At 33.5% G+C, this 13,407-nt stretch overlaps 1 protein-coding gene across 1 annotated transcript; it reads right to left on the bottom strand.

Moving 5' to 3' along the window:
• Window positions 1-3,889: 3,889 nt before the first annotated feature.
• On the bottom strand, window positions 3,890-5,454 carry LOC108736736 (rhythmically expressed gene 5 protein). The gene is made up of 3 exons (XM_018469286.2): window positions 5,212-5,454; window positions 4,910-5,084; window positions 3,890-4,723 (listed from the first exon to the last, which is right to left on the bottom strand). Exons 1-3 carry the CDS (start codon window positions 5,308-5,310, stop codon window positions 4,149-4,151), a joined length of 849 nt encoding a protein of 282 aa, XP_018324788.1. The 5' UTR covers window positions 5,311-5,454; the 3' UTR covers window positions 3,890-4,148.
• Between the last annotated feature and the right edge of the window lie 7,953 nt (window positions 5,455-13,407).

The raw sequence follows: 13,407 nt of genomic DNA, 5'->3' as shown, positions 1-13,407 counted from the left end.
CTGCCTGCGACGCGCTGATGAGATCCAAAAAGATCGAAATCGCGATCCGCGTCTGGCAGTTTCGACAGAATACAGACCACTTCGAATTATTTTGTTCGATTATGGTAACGTGCCTACCACGTTGAGGTGAGCTACGCCGGGATTCGTTTCAGCAAGTAGATATACATATATTTAAATGGACCTTGCTGAAGCATACGTAATCCTAAAATGTAGCACTGTACTACAGATGGCGTTTACAGCGCCATTTGTGGTATTTTCTAAAACGCGCTGTTAAGACAACAGGTAAAAGTTGGTCTGTGTTCTGTCGGAGCTGCCTGCGACAGACCACTTCGAATTATTTTATTTTTCGATTACAATTGACACTTGACCGTTTACAAATGTGCTTGCTTAGACGCGAGAAAGCCCTCTCAAGCTGGAGTTCTGGAAAGGTATTACCATTTAATCCATAAATGTGTGGTAAAAATTTAAAGCCAAACAGAAGATGTCCATTTTCGGAACTCCAGCCTCAGTATCATAAAGTTACTGTAGGAAAAGACAACACAAAAGATGTGGTCACGTTCATCCTTTTATTTTCAGGACCATGATGTTGTAATTTTCCGAAATAGAACGATTTTCTCTGTTTGGCTCATTTGAAACAATTTTCAAAAATATTTGCGAGAGTCTTGAAGAAAGCCGTGATACAAAGGTTTCCTCAAAACTTATTCGAAAAAATTTGTTCAATTTCTGATACCAAAGGGTAACCCCATAAAGCAGCAGATTAAGGCCATAGGACGAAAAGCATAGTGAATCGGCTCCAGAGGTATATCTGGATTATTTTTTGAGGGTATATTGGTACTAATGAGATACATTAATCGCCTCTATGTATTTTGGTTTTTGAATAAATCAAAAAAAGAACGAAAAATCAGAAAATATGTTTTTTTCTCAAAAACGGTTTAACCGATTTCAATGAAATTTATAGACATACAACCCTTAAATATCTCTATAATTTAAGGGCTATACTTGGAAAAAATAACAGCTCATAACCTTTATAATAATAACTAAAAACAGGCGATTTTATATAAATAAATATTATGACCTGTTACTTTTTTTCCCGTAATGCCCTTATATGTCACTATAACGTCTATAAATCTCATTCAAATCGACTAAGCCGTTTTTGAGAGAAAAAATATTTTCTAATTTTTCGCTTTTTGGATTTATTCAGAAACGAAAATAGACACGAGGTCTAAAATTTTGAGGATTAACGTATCTCATTAGTACCACCATACCCTCAAAAAATAATCCAGATATCCCTCTGGGGCCGATTCACTATGTTTATCGTCCCATAGCGTTTATTAGTAAAAAAATTAATGTTCAAGTATTTCGAAGACCNATATACATATATTTAAATGGACCTTGCTGAAGCATACGTAATCCTAAAATGTAGCACTGTACTACAGATGGCGTTTACAGCGCCATTTGTGGTATTTTCTAAAACGCGCTGTTAAGACAACAGGTAAAAGTTGGTCTGTGTTCTGTCGGAGCTGCCTGCGACAGACCACTTCGAATTATTTTATTTTTCGATTACAATTGACACTTGACCGTTTACAAATGTGCTTGCTTAGACGCGAGAAAGCCCTCTCAAGCTGGAGTTCTGGAAAGGTATTACCATTTAATCCATAAATGTGTGGTAAAAATTTAAAGCCAAACAGAAGATGTCCATTTTCGGAACTCCAGCCTCAGTATCATAAAGTTACTGTAGGAAAAGACAACACAAAAGATGTGGTCACGTTCATCCTTTTATTTTCAGGACCATGATGTTGTAATTTTCCGAAATAGAACGATTTTCTCTGTTTGGCTCATTTGAAACAATTTTCAAAAATATTTGCGAGAGTCTTGAAGAAAGCCGTGATACAAAGGTTTCCTCAAAACTTATTCGAAAAAATTTGTTCAATTTCTGATACCAAAGGGTAACCCCATAAAGCAGCAGATTAAGGCCATAGGACGAAAAGCATAGTGAATCGGCTCCAGAGGTATATCTGGATTATTTTTTGAGGGTATATTGGTACTAATGAGATACATTAATCGCCTCTATGTATTTTGGTTTTTGAATAAATCAAAAAAAGAACGAAAAATCAGAAAATATGTTTTTTTCTCAAAAACGGTTTAACCGATTTCAATGAAATTTATAGACATACAACCCTTAAATATCTCTATAATTTAAGGGCTATACTTGGAAAAAATAACAGCTCATAACCTTTATAATAATAACTAAAAACAGGCGATTTTATATAAATAAATATTATGACCTGTTACTTTTTTTCCCGTAATGCCCTTATATGTCACTATAACGTCTATAAATCTCATTCAAATCGACTAAGCCGTTTTTGAGAGAAAAAATATTTTCTAATTTTTCGCTTTTTGGATTTATTCAGAAACGAAAATAGACACGAGGTCTAAAATTTTGAGGATTAACGTATCTCATTAGTACCACCATACCCTCAAAAAATAATCCAGATATCCCTCTGGGGCCGATTCACTATGTTTATCGTCCCATAGCGTTTATTAGTAAAAAAATTAATGTTCAAGTATTTCGAAGACCGTAAGAAACCTTGTTTTTCGTTAATTTTTTTATTTATCACTTCTCTTCTAACCTTACCTATAAACATCATGTTGGCTGCTTGGAGGTATTGTTTTGCAATAAGATCCACATATGCTATATTCATAAGTGGAAAGAAAACAATTGGTATAAAGGCGATGACTCCCACCGGTAAGCATTCCGAAACCCAATATCCCGCCATTAGAACCACAACATAGAGACATCTGAATTCTATGTCAGTGTTAATCAACGTTATAGGCAGAATAACGAGAGGCCATACCACCATAAAAATTGCTCTCCAGAAAACTTTTATAAAAAGGACTGTTCCCGAGTCGCTCAGCCCCATCTTAACATCTCCCACCAATGTTTAATTTTAATGTCAATTTGTTTGATTTATATTGTTTCTGACAGGCACAGTTAACTGAGAGTAGTGCCGAAAAGTTTTCTTGTTTCTCGATCTCGGTAATGTCGTTTTTAATGTTCCTAGTCAACATGCCAAAACGGGACCCTAACAACTCAATGCCTTCCCTTTTAATGCAATTAGGCTGATACATTCTTTTCGTAGGTATGCCGTTAGGAAACTTTTTAAGATGCGGTGTTACAAGAGAATGCTAAAGATTAAAAATAAAGAGATAGGATGAATATGAGAATACAATTCGCTGTGGAATTCAATAAAAAGTAGGCGATATAAGTTGGTAGGACTTCTCAGAGAGACATGAACCCCAGAGGTATAAATTATGTTAGTCCATGTTAGGAAAAAGTGGAGATACTTCTCCAACTAGGCTTCGAACTGAAGACATGATGTTGATGGTGTTATGTATGTCTATCAGTGTAATTTTGTTTCAGTTATGTATGTATATATAGGTTGTTGTTCTAATTAATGTCGTACCGAGGGGCATGGCCTAGAGGTTTAGACCAATGCTTAGTATTCGGGAGGACGCCGGTTCGATTCCGGGTCCGTCTGCCTTGATCCAAGTTTTTCTCTGGTTTCCTGGATGACATAGACAAATGCTGGGACAGTAATATTCCACAGATAATCTTTCATTCTCTTCTGTCTTCATTTTTCTCACCCAAACCACCACTACCCACCCATTCCCACGATTCCTGAAAGGAGGCTGAAGAGTCTTCCGCCCTACCTACCTTCCGGCGTAGTCCGGAGGGACTGCCCGTCCACCAGCATTAGTGGCTGGTGGGAATGAAACATCCAAAAGATTTTTTTTTAATGAATGCCGTAAGACTTTTTTTGGATTTTTTTCGAGCTATCTTTTTGCCTTAGAAACCAAAATAGTAGAAATCAAAAATAAAAGAATATCATTACATATCTTAAAAATATTTATTAATATGTTTACTTCTCCTTTACATTAGCTTAATATTTACAATACGCTCAGGAACAATCTACAAAACAAGTTTTCCAACAAAAGTGGAAGTACTTTAAGTCCGTTACGACTTTTTAAAAGAAATAAATAAGTAAAAAAATCTTCATAAATAATAAATAACTATGTACAATATCACAATAGTAATATGCGGCATTTTTTCTTGTCGCGCCACACACAAAAAATACACTAGTCAATTTTTAAAACCTGGGAATCTTCATGTGCTGCATTTTGTATTGGTACAAATCTTCATCTTGAGGTATTTGAGGGGTAAAGTCCGTTACTGGGGAACCGTCTGGATACACGCGTACCACGCTTGGTCCAGTCAGATAAACTTTGGGATAATCCCTGCTGTATTCCAGGTCTTCCAGAGGTCCTTGATTGTCCATTTTTTTCGTGAAAAGAACTTCGAAAGGAATCGTAGACTTCAGGTCCTGTTTCTTTAACGCTGTAGGCTTTTTCTTTTTATTTTCTATGTATTTGTTGTCAGGTATGTTGTTGGAAATGTGAACCGACTCGGTGAAAGCCTGATCTTGATCAGGTGAACTAGTATCGAAAATTAATTTATCGGTGAAAGGGACGAATACGAATCCTTTGGGCGGTTCTACAGTGTAATAGGACTCTATCTTTGCAGATTCTTCTTCTTGGGTACCAAACTCATCATTGGTGACCTCCAGTAACAAATCGTCCTCGTACGAATTAGGTTTCGGGGTTGATGTAGTTTTTTGTTTCGGATTTTTTTTGGCGATGTGACCACCTAACAGAGTATCCCATACTTTAAAAGAAAAAAGAAAATTGTTAATAATTTCATAAATTGAATATATTTTTTATGATTTTACAGCTTTAGCTTTTAATAGCGGCTCCAAAATGTTCAATTGTTGTGTTCGTTTTGATTGGTATTTTTTGAAATTTTAAAAGCATACTCTTTAGAAATTATATGCATGATTATAAATTTACTTACTTAAATAAGCGGCATCCCTTTGGTAGGGGTCCAATTCGTCCAATTCTTCGTCACTAATGCGCTTCAAGTTTTCTAGTCCAACTTTCAGCAAGTCTTGACTGCAATTTTTGTCTTCCAGCACATTCTGGCAATAATCCTCGATTTCACTTGCGAACAACGAGTAAATGTAGGACGTCTGCAAATAAAATTAATTGGGTTACTTTGAATTCTTGTCATAGATAGTAACTTAATTTTATAAAAACAAATCGAATTGCCGATGAGTCTACTGAATAATTTTAAGTAAGATATTAAACAAAACTTACTTTTTCCTCTCTTTTCAAAAATTCCCACATCGGAATTGCGGAAGGAGCCACAACACTGAAGACTGCACAAACACTCGAAATCAAGTACAAACAACGCATTTTTAAACACAATAAACACTTTGTAGTAGAATAACACTTTTTCGACTGTCTGCGAAATCAATTGATTTTTACTTAGCACGCTGCAATTCTGAAGTAGTTAGCGTTAGAACTGTCTCGTTCGCTGCCTTCTCTGAATTTGTTCGACTTCACCGCGCGCGCATTTGTTTTATACGATGCCAATGTTTTTGTTGACGTCACAATCCGCATTCCGAAACAAGTCAAAAAGCTGACTCTGGGGAATCCTCAATTTTATTTTGCCACAACTAAAAATGCGCACAGCGCACACATACACTTTTGTCATTTTTGTGTACGTATGTAGGTAGGTATCTATCATATATACGGACATCACGGAAATTTCGGCTTTTTTACAACAACAACAGAAATACTTTAACGACTACACGGTTAACGATAATTAATTTTTATACATTCATTCACACTTGTTTATCCAATATTTTTAAATTCCTCTCAAATATTTTTTTTTTTACATTTATGAATTTTAGGAGAACAGTTAAAATGGAAGATGAATATAAAAGAAGAATATTTTTTTATCACTTTTGTACATACAGTAGGAACATATCTTTATTATTTTATTCTTGTTGTTACCCATATTTACTAATTTCTCGACCTTTCCAATATTTTCTATTTAATGGTCTACGAATTTCCATTTGTCTCTTTTGACCGTGAAAATGCCTGTCACGTAAATTGTTTGATTTTCGTCAATTGTAACTTATTTTGCAATAATTACGTTTAAACGTCAATGACAATATCGCAAATAATTTATAGGTATAAGGCTAAAAATTTACGTACGAATAATTTAAAAACACTGCGGTAAATGGTAATGCATTTACCTTATAAAAAAGTCCAATAATCCAGTTAAATTTACGTTTGTTTTTTACTTTTTTGTTATATTAAGTTTTCTAATTTTACCTTTCTTCAAAATTAAGTGTTTTATGTTTCTTTAGAGAAAGATTTTCCCCTTTTTCTTAAAAAGGGAACTTTGTTACCTTTAAATTTCATTTTAGTATTTACTGCTTGATTGGCTATCTTTAAACCGTACCCTTTTAAATCTTCTATATTTTTAAAAATTTCGGAAGTCGCCGTGCTGATTATGTGATAATCGATATGAGTTGATATAAGAATTCATAATAGAAGTATTTTGACGTCATTGGTATGCTAATTCACATACCATCAAGATCAGAATATTCAAAAATTTGCATATATTTTTCATTTCTTTTATACGTACACGATCGACCCGATTTATTGTAACTATAAAAATAATTTTTAAAAGTATAAAGTTCATTCTTAAAATTCTAATCGTCAGTTCTTTAAATGACAATTTTATAATAATATTGTTAAAGAATCTTCCTATTTAGTCCTGAATTTTCTTTCGATAAAAACTTCGTCATTAATTAATTTATTAATGAGGAAGCGTTTAGATCATAAATTGGATTTTATTTAGGTAATATTCAGTTTATTAATGTAATGTCTGTGTATGCGGAATGTGAGGGTTTTCTAAAAATAACGAATTTTTTGCCACCTAAAGTTAAAATTCCTGAAAAATAACCGTTGCCGGCGTTTTGCTTTATAATTAATACGAGAAATATTCAGTGAACTGTGAAATATCCCATGTCATGGAGATAATTCAAGATGATGGTTACAATTTATTATCGAAAACATTTCCAATTTGGTGGGTAGGTAATTAATTTTAGCGAAGAAATTAACGGTTTATTCTTTAAAATACAGCATAAAATTCCCGTTAATCGCAAAACAAAAACTAAGATTTGTGTCGAAAAATGAAATTCACTACGACGTGTATATTACTGGCAAGAAAAGAAATCTACTAAAAATCACAAAGTGTATTAGAGAATTATACAAACTATAAGACATGTTTCACCCCACGGGATCATTTTCAGATTATAAAGTTACCCCTTTAGAATGAGACATATGTTATCGTTTGTTTAATTTTCTAATAGTGTATTTTAGTAGTTTCAGTTAATTTTTTTTATCATTAATAAACATACTTTAGTAAATATATCGAATTCTATCAGCTAAAACCCTCATTTCTTCAATTGTAAACAAAAGTTGATGGAAATTTTCTGTCAACGACCTGCAGCTTTTAATTTTCTCCTTTATTATAATAGCTATCTATTTATAATACAAGGAAACGTTTGACAAAGTAACTTAGTTTTACTGATAACTTTTTTTATGTTTTAGCCTTCATTATACACATGCATATCTGAAGAAACTTATATACAAAGTTGTTCGTTTTTAGTAATAAGAATACCCACTTTCTATTCTACAGAATTTTCACGTTTCTTGTGGAACACATCGCTACTTTCACTTATCGTCATTTTTGTTTTTGTTTTTTTTTTCTTTCGTAACTGAAATAAGCATTTTAATAATAATTAATGAATATGTTTTCTCATCATTTTCCTAAATCGCTACTGCCTCAGTCAAAACCTGTAGAATTAAATTTTCTATATGAGGATAATTATTAGATATACAGGGACAAAAGATTAGTATGCTTAGATTTGCAGATGATATAGCAGTATTAGCATCTGACAAGGAGGACTTAGAGATAGCTTTAAATAAAATGGAAGCGGTATTGACAAAACAGTATTGTTTGAAAATAAATAAAAGTAAAACAAAAGTATGGTATGCAAAGGAAGAAAAAGTAGGGAAAGAGCGAATTTAAAAATAGGAAACGAAAAATTAGAAAAAGTGGCTGATTTTAGATATCTAGGAAGTCAGAAAAGTCAAGACGGAAGGAGTAGTAGGGATATAAAGCAGAGGATAGCGCAGGGTCGAGTAGCCTTCAACAAAAAGGAGTCACTTCTATGCGCGCGAACGATTAATTTAGAAATTCGAAAAAGATTGTTAAGGGTGTAATTCTGGAGCGCGGCGCTGTACGGGTGCGAAACATGGACAGTGGGCGCAGCGGAAAAGAAAAGGTTAGAAGTGTTTGAAATGTGGTGTTATAGGCGGATGATGAGGGTAACGTGGATAAAGAAAGTTAGAAATGAAAAGGTATTAGAAAGAATAGGAGAACAGAGGACTCTATGGAAGTCAATAAGAAATAGGCGAGACAGGTTGGTAGGACACCTTCTCAGGCATGAAGGTCTAGTCAGAGACTTATTAGAGGCAGAAACGGGAGTTAGGAAGGGTAGAGGTAGAACTAGATTAGATTACTGTTCGCAAATAGTTAAGGATGGGGGTTGTTGTAGTTTTAGGAAAATGCGAAGATTAGCTCAAGGTAGGAAAGGGTGGAGGTGCGTGTCTAACCAGTCTTAGGACTGACGACCTTATGATGATAATAAAGATAATGGGAAATTAAGAAAATACAAATCACTCAAAACAATTACAAAAATTATTTTTGTAAAATAAATAAAAAGTGTGCAGTCTTCAATTAAAAAAAAAAAGTTGCACATGACTGCACACATTTGTGTAGTTTTTGTTATAGTTTTAAGTTAATAGTTTTTGCATAATATATTTTTAAACAAATGTATACACTTTTTATTCCTGCTGTCGTGTTTTCTGTTGATTTGTTATTATAAAAACATTTTCTCATATTTAGCCTTCTCAATATGCATATTTTAACTGAAGGATAAGACAAAGCCGAGATATGGACATACATTGTGTAGGTACAATTGTATTATTTCGATATGTAAATTGCCTCATTATGCAGTTTGCATTGTGTTGTCAGCTATATCGATTATATCATTCATTAAATCGATCAGAAAAGATATTTTCACGGTACCAATTACCCGTGCATATCGTAAATGTATTGCGCATTTTGTTTACGTTAAAACACTATTTTTAGGTGTATAATATTATTTAGAAATTCTACTATAAATAAACATTTAACTCGTGAAACCGATTAAACGGAAATTTGTGGTTTTCATTATAATACCCACTGTATACGTGAACTATCGGGTTGTTCGGAAAGTCATTTCGTTTTTTTTTGTGGAAATGAAAGACAGTTTTCGTATAATAAACAAATACTTTATTAAATTATATATTGACCGTTCTGGTCCAACACCTTTTGCCATCTTTCTGGTAGTAGCATAATTCCACGCTCATAAAATTTTTGGTCTTTGCTGGCAAAAAACTGATCGAGGTTTTTGACCTCCTCATTTGAGGTGAAGGTTTTACCGTCTAAAAAATTTTGGAGTGACCGGAACAAATAATAATCCGATGGTGCCAGGTCTGGAGAATATGGTGGGTGTAGCATTGTATCCCATTCAAGCTGTAAAAGCTTTTGGCGAGTGACCAAACTTGTGTGAGGTCTCGCGTTGTCTTGGTGAAACACTACACCTTTCCTGTTGATTAGTTCTGACCTTTTCTGTTGAAGTGCATCATTCAGTTTGTCCAGCTGATGACAGTAGACTTCCGAATTAATCGTTGTGTTATCCGGTAAAAGCTCAAAAAAAAACGATTCCTTTAAAATCCCACCAAACAGACAGCATCACCTTTTTTTGGTGAATATCGGCTTTGGAAATGGTTTGAGCCGGTTCATCTTTTTTGCTCCATGACCTCTTGCGTTTGACGTTGTTGTATACAACCCATTTTTCGTCCCCAGTGATGATGCGCTTCAAAAACGGATCATTTTCGTGACGTTTGAGAAGCGAATCGCAGACGTCAATGCGGCGACACGATTTCCCTGTGTGAGAACATGGGGAACCCATACATCGAGCTTCGAGGATAATCCCAGGCCTTTCAAGTGGTCATAAACTGTTGAATTTGATAAATTTAATCTCAATCCTATCTCACGTGTTGTTATTCGCCGGTTCACATCAACTAATGCCTTTATCGCGTCTTTATCAGCTTCAACCGGCCTTCCCGAACGTGGTGCATCTTCGACATTAAAATTGCCGGATCGAAATTTAGCGAACCAGTTCTGGCACTGGCGTACTGTCAACACACCTTCTCCATACACATCAGTCAATTTCTTTCTGGCTTGAACAGCATTTTTACCCTTTCTGTAGTAAAACAGTAAGATATGTCGAAAATGCTGCTTATCGCACCAACCAAAAACTACTGCGTAGAATTAATTGGAATTTTTCACACACAAGCCTTGCTATATAAGCTCTCAAAGCATATAAAAATTATACGGCTTAAATGTGAAGTTGGGTGCAAAAGAATACAATTAAATCCTCTGTCGGGAAAAACCGAAATGACTTTCCGAACAACCCTATAGTAGAACCTTTTTCATCGGCGGAGGTTTAGCCTGTTTCAGTGTTCCTGATTCATCTTCGACATTTATAAATCGTGGTACTTATCATCCTTGCGTCAAAGTAATACTTTTATGGAAATTGAGGTGAAAATTTGACTCACAGAATATGCAACCTTGACGTTTAATGAATTTTTATTATAGGCTTGAAAAGAATCTTGTTTTTATTTTCGTATAAAAATAATAGCCAGACTGCTTATTTAGTTCGAAGATGATTTAATTAAGTAAATAATTATTATTTATGTATGTACAAACACCGTGTACATACTGGTTGCGAAATAGTGGACTTTGTCATACAACTATGCGAATTGCCGCTTCCTAGGTATATGTGTTCTTTTTGTTCAACCCCTAGCGGTCAGTCGATGTATGCAGAAATGGGATTTATTTGAAATACTTACATTTAAAATGCAAATATGAAATACAAAATACCTATTTGTAAAATGCAAAATACATTTTTGCCTTTAAAAGTTTTGCCAGTATCACCGATCAAACATTATATAAAATAATGAATGAAAGTTCTCACATTGGCTATTGAAAGCTATCGAAGCTTAAAAGGGAGACAAACATTCCATAAATTCTTTAACTGAAGAAAGCCCAAATAAATTTTAAACTCCTTAGAAATGGATAATCTGAAATATTGAATCGATATTGTTTTCTGGGTTTAGTGTCATGGTCCATGGAATTTTGAAGTTCCAAATTGATATCAGCGCCTGCCAAAAGGAACTCGGAATAACGACAAAACAATATCGAATTGATATACGCCAGTTGTCTAAAACTTAAAACTATGAGATGTTGTGGTGTGCTAATAAATGCATATAATCCAAAATTTTTAGAAAACAATTCGAAAAACTTCACTTATTAGATGAACTCAAAGCTAAAGAAACTATGGATTCCGTTTATTTCTCTTATTACAATGTGTAAAAGACCAGAAACAAAATGGGGTTGTAAATATTTTGATGTAAAATCGTTGATGTTGATTTTACATCAATAAAATTATTTGCAACCCTATTTTGGCTCTGATCTTTCACGCTAAGCAAACTATTTTGGTATCAGTGTCTTTTTTCCATTTAAAACGGGTAACAAAGGTAAATAACGAAGCATATAGAATAATTATTTGTTGCTGAACTGAATAAACTACAACATAAAGATGAAAAACTATATCTCAATCACTTCAAACAGAAAAATATGAATCATACTCAATCTTCGCAGCTTGTGATATAGTGCAAACACCATTATTAGTCCAGAAAAACTCAATATTTAAAAAAAGTATTTTGATAGTACGTATTTTGCATTTAGCATTTAAAATACAAATGGGAAACCTATTTTATATTACACCATTAAAATAACAAATCAAAGTATATTTTGTATTTAAATACTTTTAAAAAACCATTTTGCATGCGCCCCTTCGGGGCGACATACTGTAATTCAATGTCAAGATCCGCATTTTCGCATACGGTATAGTAGAACCATATTCGGACACTTAGAGGCTTACTTGAGGCGTATGCAATTTTTATTATTTTTCTCGTATTGTATTAGAACAAAAAGTAGTAAAAACCAATTTACATTTCTGCTTTTGGTATCCACGCATAAAAATTACAATTTAAAATCACGTAGATGAAATTCATGCAAGTAAATATTGAAAGTTTTGTGTTTTTGTTGCATTTTCACATGTGAAATTAACTATAACTTAACAATACAGTGTAAACTCTATATAACGACACTTACGGGACTGAACACATTTTTCGGCCTTATAAAGAGTGGTCGTTAAATGGAGAGAAATAAAAGATATTATTTTACTATTTTATAATAATATGCATTTACCAATATAGTACACATTTTGCACACGAACATTATTATTCATACATTGCGTATAGCCTGTTATCTTCGTCTGATGTTTTTTGCTGCTCCAATATTTTAATTGTATTTTGTTACGTATCTTACTCATATCTTGAGATACTGCTGGATCAATTTGATTATATAAAAAGTATTTTTTTAATAGTTTCGCTGCATCAAGTGCTTGTTTGATGCTTGGTGGAGGGACAGGATCGTCTTCTTCAACAACGTACACAGCTGCAGTTCTTATCTATTTCGGCAACTTAGAAAGTACTGCTCAATGATTTATAATGCCGCATTGTTGTCGTTAAATGGAGTGAGCGTGACGCTATATAGGGTGTAATATTGTATAGAAAACAATGTAACGCAACCAAAGTCAAGCAATTTCGGCGTTTTAAGGAGTTTGTCGTTAAATCGAGTGACGTTATAAAGAGTTTACACTGTATATACTTGGATAATAAAAAGTAAATTGATTTTTAAAAGCATACAGTAATCGCAACTTTCTTCGTGTTCAGTTTCTAAATTCTATTTCGCAAACTGGCTTGTTTTATTCATATAAGTATCATTTTGATAAAAAAAAAAATGGAAAGCACATAAATACTCATAAACTACAGGCTGCAGGAGTTTATTAACGATAAATAAATAAAACCACTAGAATTTAATAAATTTATTAGAAAATAAATAAAACGACAACATGGCATGTTTCACCACAATGGGGCATCAAAGACAGTTTAAAACATCAAACCTCCCATCTTCATGATAGTAAAATGTTCCACTTACAAGGCTATTATTTCTTCACTGTCGCATAATTTTTTTGATAACAGATCTTGATCAGTCCCGTATATAATTAAACGACCATCATCATAATTAGAGATCGTGTTTATGTTTATTATATTTTTTTAACGATCCATCGCGTTCATTAAGAATGCTGCCATAACAAAGATTGCTAGATAATTACTAGTTTATCAAGTTTTTAAATAAACAAACAGTTCAAAGGTATCGAAAAAATGTTGTTAATATTTCTTAATTAATTA

Source organism: Agrilus planipennis, unplaced genomic scaffold, assembly GCF_000699045.2.
Source record: "Agrilus planipennis isolate EAB-ADULT unplaced genomic scaffold, Apla_2.0 scaffold103, whole genome shotgun sequence".
Lineage (NCBI taxonomy): Eukaryota > Metazoa > Arthropoda > Insecta > Coleoptera > Buprestidae > Agrilus > Agrilus planipennis.
This window is presented reverse-complemented; position numbering and strand designations above follow the sequence as displayed.

What these genes read in the sequence shown, in the direction of transcription:
- LOC108736736 (XM_018469286.2), bottom strand. Translation starts at nt 5,310, where the DNA reads ATGCGTTGTTTGTACTTGATTTCGAGTGTTTGTGCAGTCTTCAGTGTT. An exon ending in TTTTGAAAAGAGAGGAAAAA is followed by an intron (nt 5,085 to 5,211) that starts GTAAGTTTTGTT and finishes TTTTATTTGCAG; the next exon opens with ACGTCCTACATTTACTCGTT. An exon ending in AAGGGATGCCGCTTATTTAA is followed by an intron (nt 4,724 to 4,909) that starts GTAAGTAAATTT and finishes TTTCTTTTAAAG; the next exon opens with TATGGGATACTCTGTTAGGT.